This window comes from Trachypithecus francoisi, unplaced genomic scaffold (genome assembly GCF_009764315.1).
Source record: "Trachypithecus francoisi isolate TF-2019V2 unplaced genomic scaffold, Tfra_2.0 Lachesis_group20, whole genome shotgun sequence".
NCBI lineage: Eukaryota > Metazoa > Chordata > Mammalia > Primates > Cercopithecidae > Trachypithecus > Trachypithecus francoisi.
Window position 1 is genome coordinate 17252755 of NW_022681466.1, and position 23304 is coordinate 17276058.

The following is a 23304-nucleotide window of genomic DNA, read 5'->3' on the forward strand; positions in this document are numbered from 1 at the left end:
CTTGTTGCCTCTGAGAGTGGAGGGAAGGTGAGCTTCTGGAAGGCCGGCGCTGCCAGCAGAAGATCCGGCTTCTTCCAGCCCCCACCTCTTTACATGCCCGAATCACGTTTCCTTTCATGAGTGAAATGAGGAAGAACATCATGGAGTGCAGGCTCTTTTTACTGTTCCAGGCAAAGTGTTTCACAATGTGTGATCCCTCCCTGTTGGTGAACATAAAGACCTCCTACATGGGCACCCAAGCCCAGCCCCGTGTGAGAGCCTTGGCCGTGGGGTGGGGAGAATGAGAAGGGGAGGCCCCTACCCTGACTCAGAGGTGAAGACTGCTAGGCCCTGCTGTCCTTGGGATACGACTGTCAGGGCCTCTATCTCCCCACCCCCACGGGTGGGCTTCTGGAAGTGGACCTCCAGGACGTCATGCAGCTCTGGGCCGTCCAAGATATCAGGAATGTTGAGCACCAGCACTGAGCGGGGAACTGGCTGCAACCTGATCTGGAAAAGGAGCCAGGAGATCGCAAAGGCTCATGGGAGAAAGGGGCTAGGGGCTGGGGGTAGGGCAGGCAGTGCCCCATGGGGGTATGAGGTCAGGAGGCCTGGAGAGGCTGGTCGTGGGTAGGTCAGTGGGGTTTGGGGCCTCTGATCTTTCACTGGGCAAGTTCCTGGCGGACAGACAGGTTACCCAGCCCAGCCCCTGTTCTCCACCCCTCCCGCTTACCTCAACATTCTGGATCTCCCCATTCACATAGGGAGAGACTCTCAGAGGGACCTGCTGTCCACCCAGTGGCACTCTGAACTGGCCAATCCGGCACAGGCGCTGGGCCACTGTGGGGAACAAGGAGGGGTGGACCTTTAGCATCAAGCCCTCTCCTCTCCCTGTACCTTAATCTTCCACACCCTGTACCCTCATCTCCCCTGCAGGAGGTCTGCATGACCCTCACCTCCATCCGTAGCAAACCCCAGCATGACACTCCCTTGCAGCAGCTCCCGAACCTCCACATCGCCACCTCCGTTCCTAGTCTTGCCAAAGAAGATCTCAAGCTTGTCCAGCAGCTCCTCCTCACTCAGCCTGAGACTGGCAGGAAATCCACTGACCAACACCCTCTGGCCACTCAACTGGCTGGACACCTAGGGGGAGACAGCAAGGGGTGGTCCCAGACACAGCTCCACTTTCCCATGCCCAGGTGCATGGCACCTTTTTCATGCCCCAGGATTCTGTCATTCTGTCACCTGGATGGTGGTGACCATGGGCAGCTCCAAGGGCTGGGCCTGCATCCGCAGCCGGCACTCCTCCATGTTGATCGTGTGCTCCTTTTGTTGCAGCACCTGCTCAGCCACTGGGTGGTGGGGAAACAGGGTCAGTACTGGGAATCCTTCCCACCTCCCTCCTGAGGCTCCCCATGAGCTCACCTTTGGGGTCATCAAAGGTGATCAGAGCAGAGCCCTCAAGCAGAGGGCAGTGGATCCGCAAATTGGAAACTAAAGACTTAGGCACTTCCCTGTCCTGCTGCGTGTGTCCTCGGAACACCAGGGGGATCTCCGGCACTGAAAATGGGACCTGGAAGTAGGGGAGGGGAGTAGGAGTGTTCCTCACTCCCACCTAGGAGGAAGGCATCTCCAGTTCCATTCCATTGATGCTGAGTGCCGGAGATAAATACATTTACTGAAAGAAAAGCTGGATAAATGAGTAGATGAATGCAGGTCTGGTCCATACCAGGCCATTTACATACAACATCTTAATTTGTCCTGGGAGGTGGGTAGCTCTACTTTACAGATGTTCAAGTAACATACTGGAGGTCACATAGCAAAGAGGTAGCAGAGCCAGGAATAAAACTGAGAACTCCCCAGCTCTTTTTTGTGTGTGTATGTTTGTTTGTTTGTTTTAAAGGGAGTCTCACTCTGTCACCCAGCTGGAGTGTAGTGGCATGATGATCTTGGCTCACTGCAACCCCCACCTCCCAGGTTCAAGCAGTTCTGCCTCAGCCTCACAAGTAGCTGGGATTATAGGCATGAACCACAAAACCCGGCTAATTTTTGTATTTTTAGTAGAGACGGGGTTTCACCCTGTTGGCCAGGCTGTTCTCAAACTCCTGACCTCAGGTGATCCACCAGCCTCAGCTTCCCAAAGTGCTGGGATTACAAGCATGAGCCACCATGCCCGGTGGCTTGCTCTGTCACGCAGGCTGGAGTGCAGTGGTGCAGTCTCAGCTCACTACAGCCTCCGTTTCCTGGGTTCAAACGATTCTTCTGCCTTAGCCTCCTGAGTAGCTGGGATTACAGGCACACGCCACCATGCCCAGCTAATTTTTGTATTTTTGGTAGAGATGGGATTTCACTATGTTGGCCAGGCTGGTCTCAAACTCCTGACCTCAGGTGATCAGCCCACTTCGGCCTACCAAAGTGCTGGGATTACAGGTGTGAGCTACTGCGCCCGGCCTCACCAGCTCGTTTTTACTAGACAACACCAGGTCTCTCACCTTACCTTGTCTTTGGGGGAGTCCCCGAGCTCCTTTCTCAGCTGCTGCAGCTCCTGCAGCTCCTGCAGCTCCTGCAGCCTCATCTTGAGTCTGGCCTGCTCCTCCTGAAGGGCGTGGAGGGCCTTTTGGAACAGAAGGAAACAACGAGACTTCCACCTGTCCTTTCAGAGAATCAACAAGCCCAGGGGAATTGGGGCCTATTCTGGACTCTCCAGAAGCAGAGTTGATGCTAAGCTCAAGAACAACCCAACCCCTTTGTGCTGCCCTGGGCTGGTCTTGGCCCCCTCCACCCAGGGCTTGGCTGGCCTCATCTCAGCTGCTCTTGAAAGGGCAGGAGCCTTTGCAGCGTCCATGACTTGTTCATGACCACAGATCTAGAGTTCAACAAACACTGAGCTCCTGCTAGGAAGTGCTGGGCACTGCCACAGACAGTGGAAGATTAAGGGTACAGCCCTCAGACCTGCCAAACAGTGCTCAAGATAGTACATGATCACATGACTGACTGTGAAGGGCAGCCAGAGTTTGGAAGAGGGACAATCCCAAAGGGGTTAACCCAATTAGGGACACCTCCAAGAGAAGGGGAGACAAGTTGCAAAATGTCATACAGTAACACTGTTAACTTTTACTAAGTACTTACTATACGCCAGGCGCTGTGTTAAGCCCTTCTGATGAATTATTTCATTCAATTCTTAGAACAACAGGGTATCTATAAGATAGATATCCTATGGGCCGGGCGCGGTGGCTCAAGCCTGTAATCCCAGCACTTTGGGAGGCCAAGACGGGTGGATCATGAGGTCAGGAGATCGAGACCATCCTGGCTAACACGGTGAAACCCCGTCTCTACTAAAAAATACACAAAACTAGCCGGGCGACGTGGCGGGCGCCTGTAGTCCCAGCAACTCGGGAGGCTGAGGCAGGAGAATGGCGTAAACCTGGGAGGCGGAGCTTGCAGTGAGCTGAGATCCGGCCACTGCACTCCAGCCTAGGCGACAGAGCAAGACTCCGTCTCAAAAAAAAAAAAAAAAAAAAAAAAAGATATCCTATGATCCTTATTTTATTGATTTATTTTTAAATTTTTTCTTTCTTTCTTTCTTTTTTTTTTTTTGAGACAGAGTCTTGCTCTGTTTCCCAGGCTGGAGTGTAGTGGCATGATCTCAACTCACTGCAGCCTCCACTTCTTGGGTTCAAGCAATTCTCCTGCCTCAGCCTCCCAAGTAACTGGGATTACAGGCACCCACCACCATGCCCGGCTACTTTTTGTATTTTTAGTAGAAACAGGTTTTCACCATGTTGGCCAGGCTGGTCTCAAATCCTGGCCTCAGATGATCTGCCCACCTCAGCCTCCTAACGTGCTAGGATTACAGGTGTAAGCCACCATGCCCAGTCAATCCTTATTTTATAGATGAGGAAATTAAAGCTTAGAGAGGTTAAATGACTTGCCCAAAGTCATTTGGCCCTAGGCTGTCTGACTCCAGCGCCCACCCTGCTAACCTGTGCTTTACAGTGAAGAAATGAAGCCCAGAGTGGAGAGGTAGTTTACCCATCAATTCTAGCTTGTCCCTGGACTGCTACACTTTCCACTGTACAACAAGTAGCCTTTTGGGCTGGATGTGATCTGGAATGGGTCCAGAGAGAGAGCTGATATCATAGGCAGGGAAGTGGCACCAGGGACACCAATAAATGCACCTTTGTCTGTGGAATAGAGCAGAGTTCACCCTGTGGTTAGGAATCCTGATAAGTAAGTTCGGTTCAGAGAAGCATGAGGTCTTTTGGAAAGATAGGGCTCTGTCCTGACCATCTCTGTATTCCCAGTGTCCAGCAAGATCTCCAGCACAAAATATGTGTCCAGTAAAAGTGTGTTGAATGAAGAAATGAAGTGAATGAATGATGGTAAAGGAGCACATTACAGAGGGCACCAAATAAATTCATTGTGAGTTTGGTCTAGTTTTAGCAGAAAACTAGAGCTTGACCAAATTGTGCTGGTTTATGAATAGTGAAAAAGACCCTAAGTTATTCATATTTCTGTAAATCAGAGAGTGCTAACACAGTGCCTTTAAGGGCCAGTTAGATAACATCAATGAGTTAATAGAGCCATGTAGGATGACAGAGAGTGGTGGGGACTCTGACGCACTGGGAAGAGCATGTCCCTGCTAAAGTAAACCTCTTCTAGCCATAACCAAGTTTTCCCCCACAGCAAATCTATCCATATTTTTTTTTTTCTTTATTCTTTTTTTTTTTTTTTTGAGATGGAGTCTCGCTCTGTCACCCAGGCTGGAGTGCAGTGGCCAGATCTCAGCTCACTGCAAGCTCCGCCTCCCGGGTTCACGCCATTCTCCTGCCTCAGCCTCCCGAGTAGCTGGGACTACAGGCGCCGCCACTTCGCCCGGCTAGTTTTTTGTATTTTTAGTAGAGACGGGGTTTCACCATGTTAGCCAGGGTGGTGTCTCGATCTCCTGACCTCGTGATCCGCCCGTTTCGGCCTCCCAAAGTGCTGGGATTACAGGCTTGAGCCACCGCGCCCGGCCTTTTTGTTTTTTGAGACAAAGTCTCAATGCCACCCAGGCTGGAGTGCAATTGCTCGATTATGGCTCACTGCAACCTCGACCTCCTGGAATCAATCGATCCTCTCATCTCAGCCTCCTGAGTAGCTAGGACTACAGGTGTGTGCCATCATGCCAGCTATTTTTTTTTTTTTTTTCTTTTCTGAGATGGAGTCTCATTCTGTTGCCTAGGCTGGAGTGCAGTGGCACAATCTCGACTCGCTGCAAACTCTGCCTCCTGGGTTCATCAGATTTTCCTGCCTCAGCATCCCAAGTAGATGGGATTACAGGCACCTGCCACCATGCCTAGCTAATTTTTTATTTTTTATTTATTTATTTTTTTGAGATGGAGTCTCACTCTATCATCAGGCTGGAGTGCAGTGGCACCATCTTGGCTCACTGGGACCTCTGACTCATGGGTTCAAGTGATTCTCCTGCCTCAGCCTCCCGCGTAGCTGGGATTACAGGCACACACCACCATGCCCAGATAATTTTTGTATTTTTAGTAGAGATGGGGTTTCACCATGTTGGCCAGGATGGTCTCAATCTCTTGACCTTGTGATCTGCCCACTGCAGCCTCCCAAAGTGCTGGGATTACAGGAGTGAGCCACTGTGCCCGGCTCTAATTTTTTGTTTTTACTAGAGATGGGATTTCACCATGTTGGCCAGGCTGGTCCCAAACTCCCCACCTCAGCCTCCCAAAGTGCTCGGATTACAGGCATGAGCCACGGACCTTGGCCCCCTAATCTTCCCCTTTTTAATTGAAATAAAAAATTTGGGCGGGGCGTGGTGGCAGACGCCTGTAATCCCAGCACTGTGGGAGGCGGAGGAAGTCAGATCGCTTGAGCCCAGGAGTCTGAGACCAGCCTAGACAACACAATAAAACTCTACCTCTACAAAATATCTAAAAATTAGCCAGGTATGGTGGCACATGCCTGTAGTCCCAGCTACTCAGGAGGCTGAGATGGAAGGATCTGTTGATCCCTAGAGGTGGAGGTGACTGCAGTGAGTGGGCCAGGATTGAGCCACTGCACTGCAACCTGGAAAAAAGAGTGAAATCTTGTCTCAAAAAACAAAAAACAAAAAATCTGGATTTTTATTTGAAAAAGACAGCTCAATTTTTTATTTTTTATTTTTTTTTTTTGAGACGGAGTCTCGCTCTGTCACCCAGGCTGGAGTGCAGTGGCCGGATCTCAGCTCACTGCAAGCTCCGCCTCCCGGGCTCACGCCATTCTCCTGCCTCAGCCTCCCGAGTAGCTGGGACTACAGGCGCCTGCCACCTCGCCCGGCTAGTTTTTTGTAGTTTTTAGTAGAGACAGGGTTTCACCATGTTAGCCAGGATGGTCTTGATCTCCTGACCTCGTGATCCGCCCATCTTGGCCTCCCAAAGTGCTGGGATTACAGGCTTGAGCCACCACGCCCAGCCAAGATGGCTCAATTTAACGTATATAAAGCCGAGTGCTGTGGTTCAAGTCTGTAATCCCAGCATTTTGGGAGGCTAAGGCAGGCGGATCACATGAGGTCAGGAGTTTGAGACCAGCCTGGTCAACATGGTGAAACCCTGTCTCTAAAAAAATACAAAAAATTAGCCAGCCATGGTGGCGTGGGCCTGTAATCCCAGCTACTGGGGAGGCTGAGGCAAGAGAATCACTTGAATCTGGTAGGTGGACGTTGCAGTGAGCCAAGATCATGCTATTGCACTTCAGCCTGGGCAACAAGAGTAAAACTCCATCTCAAAAAAAAAAAAAAGAAAAAAGAAAAGGCCGGGCATGGTGGCTCACACCTGTAATCCCAGCACTTTGGGAGGCTGAGGCAGGCAGATCACAAGGTCAGGAGATTGAGACCATGGTGAAACCCTGTCTCTACTAAAAATACAAAAAAATTAGCCGGGCGTGGTGGCAGGCACCTGTAGTCCCAGCTACTCAGAGAGGCTGAGGCAGGAGAATGGCATGAACCCGGGAGATGGAGCTTGCAGTGAGCTGACATTGTGCCACTGCAGTCCAGCCTGGGTGAAAGAGTGAGACTCTGTCTCAAAAAAAAAAAAAAAAAAAAAAAGAAAAGAAAAGACCAGGCATGGTGACTTACAACTGTAATCCCAGCACTTTGGGAGGCTGAGGCAGGCAGATCATGAGGTCAGGAGATCAAGACCATCCTGGCTAACACGGTGAAACCTCGTCTCTACTAAAAATACAAAAAATCAGCCGGGCATGGTGGAACGTGCCTGTAGTCCCAGCTACTTGGGAGGCTGAGGCAGGAGAATCGCTTGAACCCGTGAGGCAGAGGTTGCAGTGAGCCGAGATCGTGCCACTGCACTCCAGCCTGGGTGACGGAGCAAGACTCCGTCTCAAAAAAAAAAAAAAAGATTGTCTTGGGGAACTGGGGTTCTGAAAAGGTTGGCAATAATAACATTAACAAGAAGAAACACATATTGAATGCTCTGTAGGTGTTAAGCAGTGGGATAAGTTTTTACTGTGTCAATCTATGGATTACCGAGTGTGATTCTTATGATAGATAGATAGATGATAGATAGATAGATAGATAGATAGATAGATAGATAGATAGATAGATAGATAGTGTGTGTGTGTGTGAGAGAGAGAGAGAGACAGTCTCCCTCTGTTGCCCAGAGTGGAGCATAGTGGTATAATCTCAGCTCACTGCAACCTCTGCCTCCCAGGTTCAAGCAATTCTCCCGCCTCAGTCTCCCAAATAGCTGGGATTACAGGTGTGTGCCACCATGCCTGGCTAATTTTTGTATTTTTAGTAGAGATGGGGTTTTGCTATGTTGGCCAGGCTGGTCTCGTACTCCTAACCTCAAGTGATCCAACCGCCTCGGCCTCCCAAAGTGCTGGCTGGGATTATAGGCGTGAGCCACTGCACCCAGCCTAATTCCTTTAGTTTCTTTCTTTTTTTTTTGAGACACTCTCGCTCTGTCACCCAGGCTGGAGTGCAGTGGCACAATCTTGGCTCACTGCAACCTCCGCCTCCCAGGTTCAAGTGATTCTCCTGTCTCAGCCTCCCACGTAGCTGGGATTACAGGCGCACAGCGCCACACCCAGCTAATTTTTGTATTTTGGTAGAGACGGAGTTTCACTGTATTGCCCAGGCCTCCCAAAGTGCTAGGATGACAGGTGTGAGACACCACTCCTGGCCTAAAACAATTGTTATTTTGGTCACAGAACCCTTTGAGTATCTGATGGAAACTACAGATTCTCTCTCCAGAGAAGTGCACACACACAGGATTTAATGAGCTCCTCCTGTCTGAGGCAATAGGTTAGGGAACCAACTCCACAAGGCAGAGGCAATCCCAGCCCTGTGCTTCTCCCCAGCCCTTCAGCAGGTCTGAGATGGGCAGGGAGAGGCTTGGCTGCCAGGCCGTGAGATATCTGTGGGTTCCTAGCCAAGAGGATTGTTCCTGTTTCCCCACTTCCCAACTCCCTCCTCCTCACTTACGGCATTCAGCGAGGCTGACATGCGTCTCGGGTCTGTTTGGCAAGAGCTGAGGCCTCAGAGCTGGGCACACTGGCAGAATCCACCACAACTTAACTCTTGTTTGTACCCGCCCCCCCGAAGGGCTTTGGTCTCTCCCAGCCCCAGCACGACCCGAACACCTCAGGAGGTTGTGCTCGCAGGCTGTTTGCTTCCACTTTCATTTCCGTGAAATCCCTGCCCTCTGGCGCTCACATGCCGCCCCCTGCCGAGGCCTCCCCACCCCTAGGAGGAGCCTTCTTGGTCATCAAAGTCGACTTCACTCAGCCATGGTGCCTCAAGGAAAGCCACCTCACAGCAACCGCAAACTGGACCCAGTCAACCATTCCCAGCAATCTCGGACAAGCGCATTGGTAGACCCTGCTTTTTCAATGGATTATTTCCCTAGAGCCTAGAATAATGCTGGGCACATCTACATTGATAAAATAATAGTTGAATGAGCTGGGCGCGGTGGCTTACACCTGTAATCCCAGCACTCTGGGAGGCCCAGACAGGCAGATCACCTGAGGTCAGGAGACCAGCCTGGCCAACATGGTGAAACCCCATCTTTACTAAAAAAATACAAAAATTAGCCGGGCGTGGTGGTGCAGTCCTATAATCCCAGCTACTTGTGAGGCCGAGGCAGAATAGCTGGAACCCGGGAGGCAGAGGTTGCACTGAGCCGAGATAGCGCTGTTTCACTCCAGCCTGGGTGACAAGAGTGAAACTCCACCTCGAAAAATAAAGTAATAATTGCTGAATGAACGAGAAACACAATCACGATAGATAAAGCCCATAGTTCAAGTTCACAAAACTGCTAGGCCCAGTGGCTCACGCCTGTAATCCCAGCACTTTGGGAGGTCGAGGCGGGTGGATCATGAGACCACCCTGGCCACCATGGTGAAAACCCGTCTCTACTAAAATACAAAAAATTAGCCAGGCCGGATCACGCCATTGCACTCCAGCCTGGGCGACAGAGCAAGATTCCGACTGAAAAAAAAAAAGTGCCAATCCCAGCAGCTGGGCCCACACGTTCCTATAGTTCTAGCAGGTTGAGGCAGGAGGACTGCTTGAGTCCAGGAGTTCGAGGCCAGCCTGGGCAACCCAGTGAACCTTGTCTCTTAAAAAAAAGAAGGCTGGCCGGGCGCGGTGGCTCAAGCCTGTAATCCCAGCACTTTGGGAGGCCGAGACGGGCGGATCACGAGGTCAGGAGATCGAGACCATCCTGGCTAACACAGTGAAACCCCGTCTCTACTAAAAAATACAAAAAAATGGCCGGGCGCGGTGGCTCAAGCCTGTAATCCCAGCACTTTGGGAGGCCGAGACAGGTGGATCACAAGGTCAGGAGATCGAGACCATCCTGGCTAATACGGTGAAACCCCGTCTCTACTAAAGAATACAAAAAACTAGCTGGGCGACGAGGCGGGCGCCTGTAGTCCCAGCTACTTGGGAGGCAGAGGCAGGAGAATGGCGTGAACCCAGGAGGCGGAGCTTGCAGTGAGCTGAGATCCGGCCACCGCACTCCAGCCTGGGCGACAGAGCCAGACTCCGTCTCAAAAAAAAAATACAAAAAAAATAAAAAAAAAAAAATACAAAAAAACTAGCCGGGCGAGGTGGCGGGCGCCTGTAGTCCCAGCTACTCGGGAGGCTGAGGCAGGAGAATGGCGTGAACCCGGGAGGCGGAGCTTGCAGTGAGCAGAGATCCGGCCACTGCACTCCAGCCTGGGCGGCAGAGCAAGACTCCGTCTCAAAAAAAAAAAAAAAAAAAAAAAGAAGGCTGGGTGCGGTGGCTCATGCCTGTAATCCCAGCACTTTGGGAAGCTGAGGCGGGTGGATTACTTGAGGTCAGGAGTTGGAGACCAGCCTGACCAACATGGTGAAACCCTGTCTCTACTAAAAATACAAAAATTAGCCCGGCATGTTGGCACAGACCTGTAATCTCAGCTACTCGGGAGGCTGAAATGGGGGAATCGCTTGAACCTGGGAGGCGGAAGTTGCAGTGAGTTGAGATTGTGCCACTGTACTCCAGTCTGGTGACAGGGCAAGACTCTTGTCTCAAAAAAAAAAAAAAAAAAAATCAGAAAACTGCTAAGAGTGCCCAGCACCGCCGGGCACAATGGCTCACGCCTGTAATCCCAGCACTTTGGGAGGCCAAGACAGGCGGATCACGAGGTCAGGAGATGGAGACCATCCTGGCTAACACGGTGAATCCCTGTCTCTACTAAAAAAAAAAAAAAAAAAATTAGCCGGGCACGGTGGCAGGCACCTGTAGTCCCAGCTACTCGGGAGGGTGAAGCAGGAGAACGGCGTGAACCCAGGAGATGGAGCTTGCAGTGAGCTGAGATCGCGCCACTGCACTCCAGCCTGGGCCACAGAGCCAGACTCCGTCTCAAAAAAAAAAAAGGCTGCCCAGCACCGAGAGCTGTTACGTGGCCAACACCCTTGTGCTCTATGTGAATTAACTCTTCAAATCAGTGCCAATAAGTTGGTTCTATTTTCTTCACTTTACAGATTTAGAAAATTGAGGCACAGAGCATTAGAAACATGCCCAACGTCACAGGGCTAGGAATCGGAGAAGCATGGATCCAAACCTGGTAGGAATAGTATTTAAACTTAGGGTTTGACGCTGAGTAGGCAAGCTACTTAATAGGAGTCTGTCTCAATAGAGATGCCTTAATACTTAAGTATGAGAAGATTCAAGTTAAAAAGTTTCCGGGCCGGGCGCAGTGGCTCAAGCCTGTAATCCCAGCACTTTGGGAGGCCGAGACGGGTGAATCACGAGGTCAGGAGATCGAGACCATCCTGGGTAACACGGTGAAACCCCATCTCTACTTAAAAAAAAAAAAAAAAAAAAAAAAAACTAGCTGGGCGAGGTGGCGGGCGCCTGTAGTCCCAGCTACTTGGGAGGCTGAGGCCAGAGAATGGTGTAAACCCGGGAGGCGGAGCTTGCAGTGAGCTGAGATCCAGCCACTGCACTCCAGCCTGGGCGACAGAGCGAGACTCCGTCTCAAAAAAAAAAAAAAAAAAAAAAACGGCCGGGCGCGGTGGCTCAAGCCTGTAATCCCAGCACTTTGGGAGGCCGAGACGGGCGGATCACAAGGTCAGGAGATCGAGACCACCCTGGCTAATACGGTGAAACCCCGTCTCTACTAAAGAATACAAAAAACTAGCCGGGCGAGGTTGCGGGCGCCTGTAGTCCCAGCTACTCGGGAGGCGGAGGCAGGAGAATGGCGTAAACCCGGGAGGCGGAGCTTGCAGTGAGCTGAGATCCGGCCACCGCACTCCAGCCTGGGCTACAGAGCCAGACTCCGTCTCGGAAAAAAAAAAAAAAAAAAAGTTTCCTGCTGGATGTGGTGGCTCACACCTGTAATCCCAGCACTTTGGGAGGCTGAGGCGGGCAGATCATGAGATCAGGGGTTCAAGATCATTCTGGCCAACATAGTGAAACCCTGTCTCTTCTAAAAATTCAAAAATTAGCTGGGTGTGGTGGCACACTCCTGTAGTCCCAGTTATTTGGGAGGCTGAGGCAGGAGAGTCGCTTGAAGCCAGGGTGGGCAGAGGTTGCAGTAAGCAGATTTGGCACCACCTCACTCCAGATTTGGTGGGTCAGAGCAAAACTCCCTCTCAAAAAAGTTTCCTAATAAATAACCTAGCCCAAGGTTTTTTCCAGTTACTCACCAATCCTACTTTGGGCCCCTTCCCGCCCCCCTGCCCCCTCCGGTTCCCAAGTGCAAGTGTGGTACCTTGGCAAACTGGCCTGTTTGAATCTTGGTTCCCTCTAGTGACAGAACCAGTTCAGATGGAACACCTATTTCATCCATGCAACATGGCTAGCTGCAGTCCATTGTGAGGTAAAATGCCAGATCCTAAGAGCCACAGATCTCTCCTGCACAAACACAGTAGTGCACAGTAGCGGCACAGCCCAATGCCCAAGCCCCTTTCATCACTTTCTTCAAGTCTCCGCCAGCCAGGCCATTTGAGGAGCACTCCCTTGTCCTATTAAACAGCAGCTCTAGGCTCAGGGTTTCACCATTGGCATCCGTCGTTACCACCAGGAGCAGCTCTCCAGGGTGGTGCCCATCTCATCTACACCAGTACCAGCGTCATCTGAAAACTTACTAGTAACTCAGACCTACTGGATGGGTCTGAGGGCAGGATTTCAGCAATCTGTGGCTTAACAAACCATCCAGGTGATCTCTATCTGTGCTAAGGTTTGAGAATTTCAGGTTAGCGGTTCTCAATCAAAAATACGTGATCCCTACCACTCAGGGGCTTTTGGTTGTCACAAGGAGGGGCAGAGTGTAGCACTGGTTCTCCTGGCACGTAATGGGTAGAAGCCAGGGAGGCTACAAAATTCTTCACAGGGATTATCAAGCCAAGGACAGAGGCAGTGTAAATCTCATTAAGGCAGATTTAACATTTTCCCAGGCCCTCATCCATCACCCAGTGTCTTTTTTTGAGATACAGTCTCGATGTCACCAGACTGGAGTGTAGTGGTGCTATCTTGGCTCACTGCAACCTCCACCTCCTAGGTTCAAGTGATTCTCCTGCCTCAGCCTCCCAAGTAGCTGGGACTACAGACCTGCACCACCACACCCAGTTGATTCTTGTATTTTTAGTAGGGATGGGGTTTCACCACTTTGGCCAGGATGGTCTCGAATCTTTTTTTTTTTGAGACGGAGTCTTGCTCTGTCGCCCAGGCTGGAGTGCAGTGGCCGGATCTCAGCTCACTGCAAGCTCCGCCTCCCGAGTTTATGCCATTCTCCTGCCTCAGCGTCCCGAGTAGCTGGGACTACAGGTGCCCACCACCTCGCCCGGCTAGTTTTTTGTATTTTTTTTTAGTAGAGACGGGGTTTCACCGAGTTAGCCAGGATGGTCTCCATCTCCGGACCTCGTGATCTGCCCGTCTCGGCCTCCCAAAGTGCTGGGATTACAGGCTTGAGCCAACGCACTCGGCCAGTCTCGAATCTCTTGACCTCCTGATCCGCCTGCCTCGGCCTCACACTGGGATTACAGGTGTGAGCCACTGTGCCCAGCCCACCCAGTGTTTCCTATTCAATAACGTTCTCCTTTTCACAGTCTGGTAATACAAACAGCATGCAGACACAGGCTTTCTTTCCTTTTTAATTTTTAATGACCAAAACAAAGCATCTAAAACCGCAGCTTCTGGAAGAACCACTTGTTCTTGCCTGTCTTATATCTAGAAGGAAAAAAAAGAGAACATCAGTGAGGAGAGGAATGGAAATAGTGAAACCATACTCCACCATTCACTACCAAAGCCTACTTACCTCTCTTCAAACTTGACCTTGGCCTCTCGTCGGGCCTTGCGTTTAAGAGCAGGATCTCTGAAGACATCCTTATTGACGACAGTTTTGTCCAAGGGGATATCCACAGAGTACCTGGGGACAAAGGTGGAGAGGCAGGATTAGCCCACATACTGCCAGGAGCCCCCACACAGCCTAAATCTTTGTAGGACACTAGGGAATCAGGGTCTGACTCCTTAGAAGCAACCATCAGTCACATCCTGATGACATTACCTGGAAATCCACTTTTTTTTTTTTTGAGACGGAGTCTTGCTCTGTCACCCAGGCTGGAGTGCAGTGGCCGGATCTTGGCTCCCTGCAAGCTCCGCCTCCCGGGCTCCCGCCATTCTCCTGCCTCAGCCTCCCGAGTAGCTGGGACTACAGGCACCGCCACCTCGCCCGGCTAGTGTTTTTTGTATTTTTTTTAGTAGAGATGGGGTTTCACCGGGTTAGCCAGGATGGTCTCGATCTCCTGACCTTGTGATCCGCCCGTCTCGGCCTCCCAAAGTGCTGGGATTACAGGCTTGAGCCACCGTGCCCGGCCTACTTTTAACATTTATTGGATTCAAGCCAATAAAACGTAAAATGTAATGTTTCATTCTCAATTTCCCACTACTACTTTACTTTTATAGCTAAGAATAATCAAATTAGGCCTTATTGTTTTATTTTTTTTCGAGACGGAGTCTCACTGTTGTCCAGGGTGGAGTGCAGTAGTGCGATCTCAGCTCATTGCAAGCTCTACCTCCCGGGTTCACACCATTCTCCTGCCTCAGCCTCCCAAGTAGCTGGGACTACAGGCGCACGCCACCACGCCCAGCTAATTTTTTATATTTTTAGTAGAGATGAGGGTGTCACCATGTTAGCCAGGATGGTCTCGATCTCCTGACCTCGTCATCCGCCTGCCTCGGCCTCCCAAAGGGCTGGGATTATAGGCGTGAACTACCGCGCCCAGCCAAATTAGGCCTTCTTGACTTTCATCATGACAGTTGGCTAACTTTCTATTTGAAACCATTCCTTATTGTTCAAGTTCTGCCAATGCAGTCAGTCTCATGACAGCACAAAAACTAGCTGCCTCAACCCCACCACATCCCAGAACTCGAGAAACAGCTCTCTGCCCTTTTATTATTATTATGTTTTGAGATGGAGTGAGCTGTCACCCAGGCTGGAGTGCAGTGGTGCAATCTTGGCTCATTGTAGCCTCCACCTCCCAAGCTCGAGTGATTCTCCCACCTCAGCCTCCGGAATAGCTGGGATTCCAGGTGCCAGCCACCATGCCCAGCTAATTGTTGTGTTTTTTAGTAGAGATTTCCTCATGTTGGCCAGGCTGGTCTCGAACTCCTGACCTCAAGTGATCCACCTGCCTCGGCCTCCAAAAGTGCTGGGACTACAGACATGAGCCACGGTGCCAACCAAGAGTAAATGTGCAGTACCAGCAGCAAACTTTAAGGTGCATGCTGCTGGGTTCTGGCAATTATTGTTCGGGACTTTCTCAATTCTCGCACCTTTTTTTTTGAAACAGACTTTTGCTCTGTCACCCAGGTTGGAGTGCAGTGGCACGATCTCGGTTCACTGCAAGCTCCACCTCCTGGGTTCATGTGTTAACCAGTAGTCTCTATCTCCCGACCTCGTGATCCACTTGCCTCGGTCTCACACTTTTTTTTTTTGAGACGGAGCTTCGCTCTCATTGCCCAGGCTGGAGTGCAATGGTGTGATCTTCGCTCACCATAACCTCCGCCTCCTGGGTTCAAGAGATTCTCTAGCCTCAGCCTCCCCAGTAGGTGGGATTACAAGTATGTGCCACCACGGCCGGCTAATTTTGTATTTTTAGTAGAGACGGGGTTTCACCATGTTGTTCAGGCTGGTCTCAAACTCCTGATCTCAGGTGATCCATCTGCCCCAGTCTCCCAAAGTGGTGGGATTACAGGTGAAGCCATTGTGCCCGGCCTCTCGTACTTTTTTTTTTTGAGATGGAGTCTTGCTCAGTCGCCCAGGCTGGAGCGCAGTGGCTGGATCTCAGCTCACTGCAAGCTCCGCCTCCCGGGTTTACACCATTCTCCTGCCTCAGCCTCCAGAGTAGCTGAGACTACAGGCGCCCGCCACCTCGCCTAGCTAGTTTTTTGTATTTTTTAGTAGAGACAGGGTTTCATCCTGTTAGCCAGGATGGTCTCGATCTCCCGACCTTGTGATCCGCCCGTCTCGGCCTCCCGAAGTGCTGGGATTACAGGCTTAAGCCACCGCGCCCGCCCATCATACTTATTAAAAAACACTTGTACTAGGCCAGCTGCGGTGGCTCACGCTTGTATTCCCAGCACTTTGGGAGGCCGAGGCGAGCGGATCACGAGGTCAGAAGATTGAGATCATCCTGGCTAACACAGTGAAACCCCATCTCTAAAAATACAAAAAATTAGCTGGGCGTGGTGGTGGGCACCTGTAGTCCCAGTTACTCTGGAGGCTGAGGCAGGAGAATGGCGTGAACCTGGGAGGCGGAGCTTGCAGTGAGCCAAGATCGCGTCACTGCACTCCAGCCTGGGCGACAGAGCGAGACTTCCTCTCAAAAAAACACTTGCACTAAGATAGTGTATGTCGGCCGGGCGCGGTGGCTCAAGCCTGTAATCCCAGCACTTTGGGAGGCCGAGACGGGCGGATCACGAGGTCAGGAGATTGAGACCATCCTGGCTAACATGGTGAAACCCTGTCTCTACTAAAAATACAAAAAACTAGCCGGGCGACGTGGCAGGCGCCTGTAGTCCCAGCTGCTTGGGAGGCTGAGGCAGGAGAATGGCGTAAACCCAGGAGGCGGAGCTTGCAGTGAGCTGAGACCCGGCCACTGCACTCCAGCCTGGGCGGCAGAGCGAGACTCCGTCTCAAAAAAAAAAAAAAAAAAAAAAAATAGTGTATGTCCCCAGACTAAAGGGCCCAACAGGTGAGTGAAATTAACTGAGGGAGGCTTGCTTTCGCGCATTCAGACTTTTTGAAACCTATAGTATTTATTCTTGAGGGTGGAACAGTGTGGAAGAGGGCAGATCAGACCTCATGCCTTGTTTACTGTGGATCGAAAACAATCTTTACCTAACACTTAAAAGATGGATCAAAGGTAAAACTGGAAACCATGGCCACTTCATGAGTTGAAGATGAACAATTTGGAAACGATATTCCTTCCTGGTGCTGGAATGGCTGCAAGGTTTGTCTCCTTATTCAACAGAGCGGAGAGAAGAAATTTAAAAATTCTAGTTCTTGAAATGCTCACCTTGTGGGCATTAGGTGATTGTAGTTATAAACTTTCACAAAAGACTTGATCTTTGACCTCTTGGCGATCTTCTTCTTGCCCATGGCAGCTGTCACTTTGCGGGGGTAGCGGTCAATTCCAGCCACCAGAGCATGGCTGTAGGGGCGATCTGAGGTGCCATCATCAATGTTCTAAATGAATAAGAATTACATTTGTTATTCACTGAGGGCCTGTTTAGGCACTGTGTTAGAGGTAGGGCAGTGTCAAAAAAATATTTCCTCCCTCAGGTCTCCAAGACCCACCATTATACAAAGAAAAATCACAGAAAGTTATGCGAAATGACCAAAGAGAAACAGAACAGTGTTTATTTCCACTAGGAAGCATCTGGAACGGCTTATTAGAGATAAGAGATTTAAAAGTAGCAATAGTTAACATTTAAGAAGTACTTGCTATATGCCAAGCACTGCTCACAAGACTTGTTAACTATTCACTTGCTCCACTGCTAGTAAAGTGTACAGCCAAGGCTAAGACACCAGAGCCTCATTCCAGAGCCCAGTCTCAGGAGATGGGAGAGGGGAATCCAGGGGTACTCCAGTGTCCCCACAACAGTAAAACGCAGTGGTGTATGTGGCCAGAGCCCAGGGAAATTTCTCAAGAAGCTACAAAAACATGGGTAGCAGGAAAACAGTGAGGGGCTACGCGACCTTTCTAAAAGCAATTTCCTCCTCTTCTTACAGATGCCCAGCTGGAGCACTTCAGGTAAATAACAGAACACCTCTAAACCTTAGCAACAGGAAGGAACCCCCTATAGCTGGGGATGGTGGCGCGCACCTGTAGTCCCAGCTATTTGTTTTTTTTTTTTTTTTTTTTTTTTGAGACGGAGTCTTGCTCTGCCGCCCAGGCTGGAGTGCAGTGGCCGGCTCTCAGCTCACTGCAAGCTCCGCCTCCCGGGTTCACGCCATTCTCCTGTCTCAGCCTCCCGAGTAGCTGGGACTACAGGCGCCCGCCTCGTCGCCCGGGTAGTTTTTTGTATTTTTTTAGTAGAGACGGGGTTTCACCGTATTAGCCAGGATGGTCTCGATCTCCTGACCTCGTGATCCGCCCGTCTCGGCCTCCCAAAGTGCTGGGATTACAGGCTTGAGCCACCGCGCCCGGCCAGTCCCAGCTATTTGTAAGGCTGAGATGGGAGAATCGCCTGAGCCCAGGAAGTCGAGGCTGCAGTGATCGCGCCACTGCACTCCAACCTGGACAGAGATCCCGTCTCAAAAAAAAAAAAAAGAAAAGGAATTCCCTATGATTACTTAAAGGACTGCACATGACAATACCTGAAAGGGAGTGGGAGCACATAGCAAGTGTGCAATAAATGTCAGCCATTATTGCTATATATTTAAAGCCTCTGGTGGAGAAGGCGTTAAGCGTTAGGAGCCCAATTCAGCTCACATTTGCTTCTACTGTGCCTCTTCCTCTCTCAAAAGCTTTTCCACATTCACCCCGACCGTGCTCACTGGCTACTGCCCCAGAAGGGGGCCTTGAATTCCAAGCCTGCCTGCTCCACCAGAGCCAGCCTGGTCCCGGGATGCAAGGACGCAGAGTTCCGCGAGGCTGATACCTTCACGATGACGGCTTTGCGTCCAGAGTAGCGTCCAGCCAGGACAAGCACCACCTTCCCAGGTTTCATGAACTTGCCCATGTCTGCAGAAAGCAAGAAGAGAGGGCCACTTAAAAATCCATAAAGCCAAAGACGCCCAGAGCCGACTCCTGCCAGCAAGCCCAGGTCTTGGGCCGGAACTTCAGACTGTGTTCACTGCCGCCTTGGTCCAGGCCGCCCGCGGGCCCTGCTCGCAGGACGGGATCGGATACGTAGCCGCCAGAGACCTAGGGAAGGAACGCACCCGGCGCCACCCGGACCCTCGACCCCCAAGCCGCGGATGGCGGCGGATTGAAAGATTCAACCTAAGCTTCTACTCACCGGCAGCAACCACTCAGGCCTACAGCAAAAAGGAAAAAAGAACACTTCCGCTAACCTTTCACCCCGGGGAGGAATGACCTCACTTCCTGTCCCGCCCTTCAGGCTTCGCTGCGCTACTTGTGTGGTGCTGAGTCTCGACTTGCAGGCGGAAGAAGCTCATAAGGGGAACGCAGGACTAGGCAGCTCATGTATTTGAATCAAGCTTTATTAGCAGCTCCAGCAGTAGACAAGAGCAAAGGAGAGTCGTTCAGGCGGACTGAAGAGCTGGGAGGGCGTGTGTGCTTTGCGTTGTCTGAACTCAGCAGCTAGGCTTTGTTGTAGTTCCTTTCTCTGGCGCTAGGAGGGGGAACACAATCTGAAATTTACTTTTTCTCTTGGGAGACACAGGGAAAAAAATAGGGCATTTATTGGTGCCTGTCGGGGGCACGGTTAGCTAAAGAGGGAGGGACAAATATCAGACAAGGGTGGCTGGTCCGATGGTAGTGTGTTATCAGAACTTATCAACGTTAGGGTCACTAAAGTTGGTATACAGCCCTCCACTGCTAAATTTGGTTTAAAAAAAAAACAAACAAGAGGGATATATACCCCCAACAGTTACAGTCTAGTGATGTCACTGACATTATCAACTAGAATAAGCATGAGGGAGGTAGAGGAGGAGGATGGCAGCTGCTTACCCTGTGCCAGGCCAGGTTAATCTATTTATGCACATCATCAGATTGGGTCATCATAACACCAAGAGATAGGTACTGGCCGGGCGCGGTGGCTCAAGCCTGTAATCCCAGCACTTTGGGAGGCCGAGACGGGCGGATCAGGAGGTCAGGAGATCAAGACCATCCTGGCTAACACGGTGAAACCCCGTCTCTACTAAAAAATACAAAAAAACGAGCCGGGCGAGGTGGCGGGCGCCTGTAGTCCCAGCTACTCAGGAGGCTGAGGCAGGAGAATGGTGTAAACCCGGGAGGCGGAGCTTGCAGTGAGCTGAGATCCGGCCACTGCACTCCAGCCTGGGCGACAGAGCGAGACTCCGTCTCAAAAAAAAAAAAAAAAAAAAAAAAAAAAAAAAAGAGATAGGTACTATTATTATCTCCATTCTAGAGTCGAGGAAACTGGCTTAGAGAGATTTGCCCAGTCTATAGTGGGTAAGTAATGGAGCTGGGGCTCAGCCTCAAGCAATTCAATTCCTGAGCCCATACTGTTTACCATGTCACTATCCTGAGCACCGATTCTCTCTCAGGCAAGATATGAGGTAAGCCACAGCCTGTTTAATCTGCACAACTCTGCATCTTAGGCATTCTCCTCCCATTTAGACATGAAGAAATTGCAATTCAGAGAGGATAAATTGCGTGTCTGAGGTTAATCCTACTCAGTGGCATAGACGGGATTCAAATCTAGGTCTGAATCTAGGTCTAGTTAGCTCTCAAACTGAATTATAGTTCCCATCACTCACCAGAACAGTGTTTCCAGATGGTACCTTATGTGCTTTCCGAGTTTAAGGGAAAGATAAACTATCTCACAGTTTTTGCTTATCTGAACCTATAGGATTTGTCTTGGGCAAGACGTGGGAACAATCAGGATTTCATCAGTTCTCTTCTGAAGCTTTCCAGTGATACAGTTTTCCCTGTATCCCTGAGAATCCCATTGCAATGGCTTTTGTTTTGTTTTGATTTTTTGAGAGACAGGGTCTTGCTCTGTCCTCCAGGCTGAAGTGTGTAGCACAATCATGGCTCACTGCAGCTTCAGCCTCCTGGGCTCGTGATCCTCCTACCTCAGCCTCCTGAGTAGCTAGGACTTCAGGTGTGGGCCACCATGACCATGTAATTAAAAAAAACAATAACAAAGAACTTTTTCTTGTTTTGGTAGAGATGGGGACTCACTGTATTGCCCAGGCTGGTCTCAAAAACTTGTAGGATCAAGTGATCCTCCTACCTGAGCCTCCCAAAGTGTTGGGATTACAGGCAAGGCACTGTGCCCGGCCCCATTCCAATTTTTTTCTTTTTCCAGACAGAGTCTCACTTTGTCACCCAGGCTGGAGTGCAGTGGCGTGATCTCAGCTCACTGCAACCTCTACCTCCCAGGTTCAAGCGATTCTCCTGCCTCAGCCTCCTAAGTAGCTGCAACTATAGGCTCCCACCACCACACCCAGCTAATTTTTATATTTTTTGTAGAGATGGGGTTTTACCATGTTGGCCAGGCTGGTCTCGAACTCCTGGCCTCAAGTGATCCACTTGCCTCAAACTCCCAAAGTGCTGGGATTACAGGCATGAACCACCATGCCTGGCCTCCAGTAGTTTTTAAAATGTCTTTTTCTTATATATTTCATTTTTTAAAGAGATGAGGTCTTGCTGTGTTGCCGGGCTTGGATGCAGTGGCTATTGACAGGTGTGATGTAGCTTCAAACTCCTAGCCTCAAGCGATCCTCCCATTTCAGCTTTCCAAGTAGCTGGGACTAAGCCACCTTACCCTCCAAATCAAATTAGTAACTAAATCCTCTGAATTTTGCCTTATGTCTTTTATTTTTTAGATGGAGTCTCACTTTGTCGCCCAGGCTGGAGTGCAGTGGCATGATCTTGGCTCACTGCAACATCAGCCTCCTGAGCTCAAGCAATTCTCCTGCCTCAGCCTCCCAAGTAACTGGGACTACAGGTACATGCCACCATGCCCGGCAATTTTGTATCGGCTAATTTTGTATCTTTAGTAGAGACGGGGTTTCACCATGTTGGCCAGGCTGTTCTCGAACTCCTGACCACCCACCTTGGCCTCCCAAAGTGCTGGGATTACAGGCGTGAGCCACCGTGCCCACTCGGGATGCTTATTATTATATTATTATTATTTTTGAGACGGAGTCTCCCGCTTGCTCCCAGGCTGCAGTGCAGTGGCGCGATCTCGATTCACTGCAAGCTTCACCTCCCAAGTTCACGCCATTCTCCTGCCTCAGCCTCCTGAGTAGCTGGGAATACAGGCGCCCGCCACCACGCCCGGATAATTTTTTGTTTTTGTTTTTGTTTTTTGAGACGGAGTCTGGCTCTGTCGCCCAGGCTGGAGTGCAGTGGCCGGATCTCGGCTCACTGCCAGCTCCCTCTCCCGGGTTCACGCCATTCTCCTGCCTCAGCCTCCCAAGTAGCTGGGACTACAGGCGCCTGCCATCACGCCCAGCTAATTTTTTGTATTTTTAGTAGAGACGAGTTTCACCATGTTGGCCAGGATGGTCTCAATCTCCTGACCTCGTGAACCACCCGTCTCGGCCTCCCAAAGTGCTGGGATTACAGGCGTGAGCCACCACGCCCGGCAATTTTTGTATTTTTTTAGTAGAGACGGGGTTTCACAGTGTTAGCTAGGATGGCCTCAATCTGCTGACCTCGTGATCCGCCCACTTCGACCTCCCAGTGTTGGGATTACAGGCGTAAGCCACCGTGCCTGGCCCCCGGGATGCTTATTAAAGTGTCTCCAACCTTAGAGATGGTAATTCTGGTCTGGAGTGGAGCCATATGATCTATAGATCTTATTTTGAACAACAGCTTTAAATAACTCTTTTTCTTGAGAAGTCCTTCACTTTTCTTTTTTTTTTTTTGAGACGGAGTCTTGCTCTGTCGCCCAGGCTGGAGTGCAGTGGCCAGATCTCAGCTCACTGCAAGCTCCGCCTCCCGGGTTCACGCTATTCTCCTGCCTCAGCCTCCCGAGTAGCTGGGACTACAGGCGCCCGCCGCCTCGCCCGGCTAGTTTTTTTTTTTTGGATTTTTTAGTAGAGATGGGGTTTCACCGTGTTAGCCAGGATGGTCTCGATCTCCTGACCTCGTGATCCGCCCGTCTCGGCCTCCCAAAGTGCTGGGATTACAGGCTTGAGCCACCGCGCCCGGCCGAGAAGTCCTTCACTTTTCTTGAAATCCATTGTTGGCTTATTCAATAGTGTGAACTTTCACTCCTTTCCTTCCTTGCCACCTTTCCTGCAGCATAAATTCCTGACTCCCCCACCCTTCACATACCCCCTGGGCTGTTCCTTGTGTCTTTTTCTTCCTCTCCAAGTAGCCAGGCAAAATCCTATTCAAATTCTATCCATCCTTCAAGGTTATTCCAGAATTCTCCCAGACAGAATTAATCTCTCCTTTCTCTGGGCTCTCTCAGCAGTCCAATCTGTACTTACCTTTATTACAGAACATAATCTTAGTTTGGATATGAGTGGTTCTCATCTCAAAGTGTAGTTCCCAGAGCAGTAGCATCACCATTACCTAGGAACTTGTTAGAAACCAAATTCTCAGGCCCCACCCCAAAACAACTGAATAAAAAACTCTGGGGATGGGACCCAGCAATTTATATTTTAACAATTTTTCCAAAT

The 23304-nt window shown here is 50.5% G+C and overlaps 2 protein-coding genes across 2 annotated transcripts; both read right to left on the minus strand.

Annotated features, from left to right (window-relative positions):
- Positions 1-141: 141 nt before the first annotated feature.
- On the minus strand, positions 142-8702 carry IFI35 (interferon induced protein 35). Its single transcript, XM_033182873.1, has 7 exons — positions 8462-8702; positions 2477-2593; positions 1405-1552; positions 1225-1331; positions 936-1122; positions 713-819; positions 142-489 (listed from the first exon to the last, which is right to left on the minus strand). The coding sequence occupies exons 1-7, from the start codon at positions 8480-8482 to the stop codon at positions 298-300; spliced, it is 879 nt and encodes a 292-aa protein (XP_033038764.1). The 5' UTR covers positions 8483-8702; the 3' UTR covers positions 142-297.
- Positions 8703-13586: 4884 nt separating this feature from the next.
- Positions 13587-19086, minus strand: RPL27 (ribosomal protein L27). The gene is made up of 5 exons (XM_033182877.1): positions 18975-19086; positions 18615-18697; positions 17027-17196; positions 13765-13875; positions 13587-13676 (listed from the first exon to the last, which is right to left on the minus strand). The coding sequence occupies exons 2-5, from the start codon at positions 18693-18695 to the stop codon at positions 13628-13630; spliced, it is 411 nt and encodes a 136-aa protein (XP_033038768.1). The 5' UTR covers positions 18696-18697; positions 18975-19086; the 3' UTR covers positions 13587-13627.
- Positions 19087-23304: the final 4218 nt, after the last annotated feature.

Excerpts from the sequence above, each read along its gene's own strand:
- RPL27 (XM_033182877.1), bottom strand. The coding sequence starts at position 18,695 with ATGGGCAAGTTCATGAAACCTGGGAAGGTGGTGCTTGTCCTGGCTGGA. Across the intron at positions 13,876-17,026 it reads AATCACCTAATGCCCACAAG|GTACTCTGTGGATATCCCCT; the intron begins GTGAGCATTTCA and ends CTTTGTCCCCAG. Across the intron at positions 13,677-13,764 it reads AAGGTCAAGTTTGAAGAGAG|ATATAAGACAGGCAAGAACA; the intron begins GTAAGTAGGCTT and ends TTTTCCTTCTAG.
- IFI35 (XM_033182873.1), bottom strand. The coding sequence starts at position 8,482 with ATGTCAGCCTCGCTGAATGCC. Across the intron at positions 1,553-2,476 it reads GGGACTCCCCCAAAGACAAG|GTCCCATTTTCAGTGCCGGA; the intron begins GTAAGGTGAGAG and ends CCCTACTTCCAG. Across the intron at positions 1,332-1,404 it reads CACCTTTGATGACCCCAAAG|TGGCTGAGCAGGTGCTGCAA; the intron begins GTGAGCTCATGG and ends CCCACCACCCAG.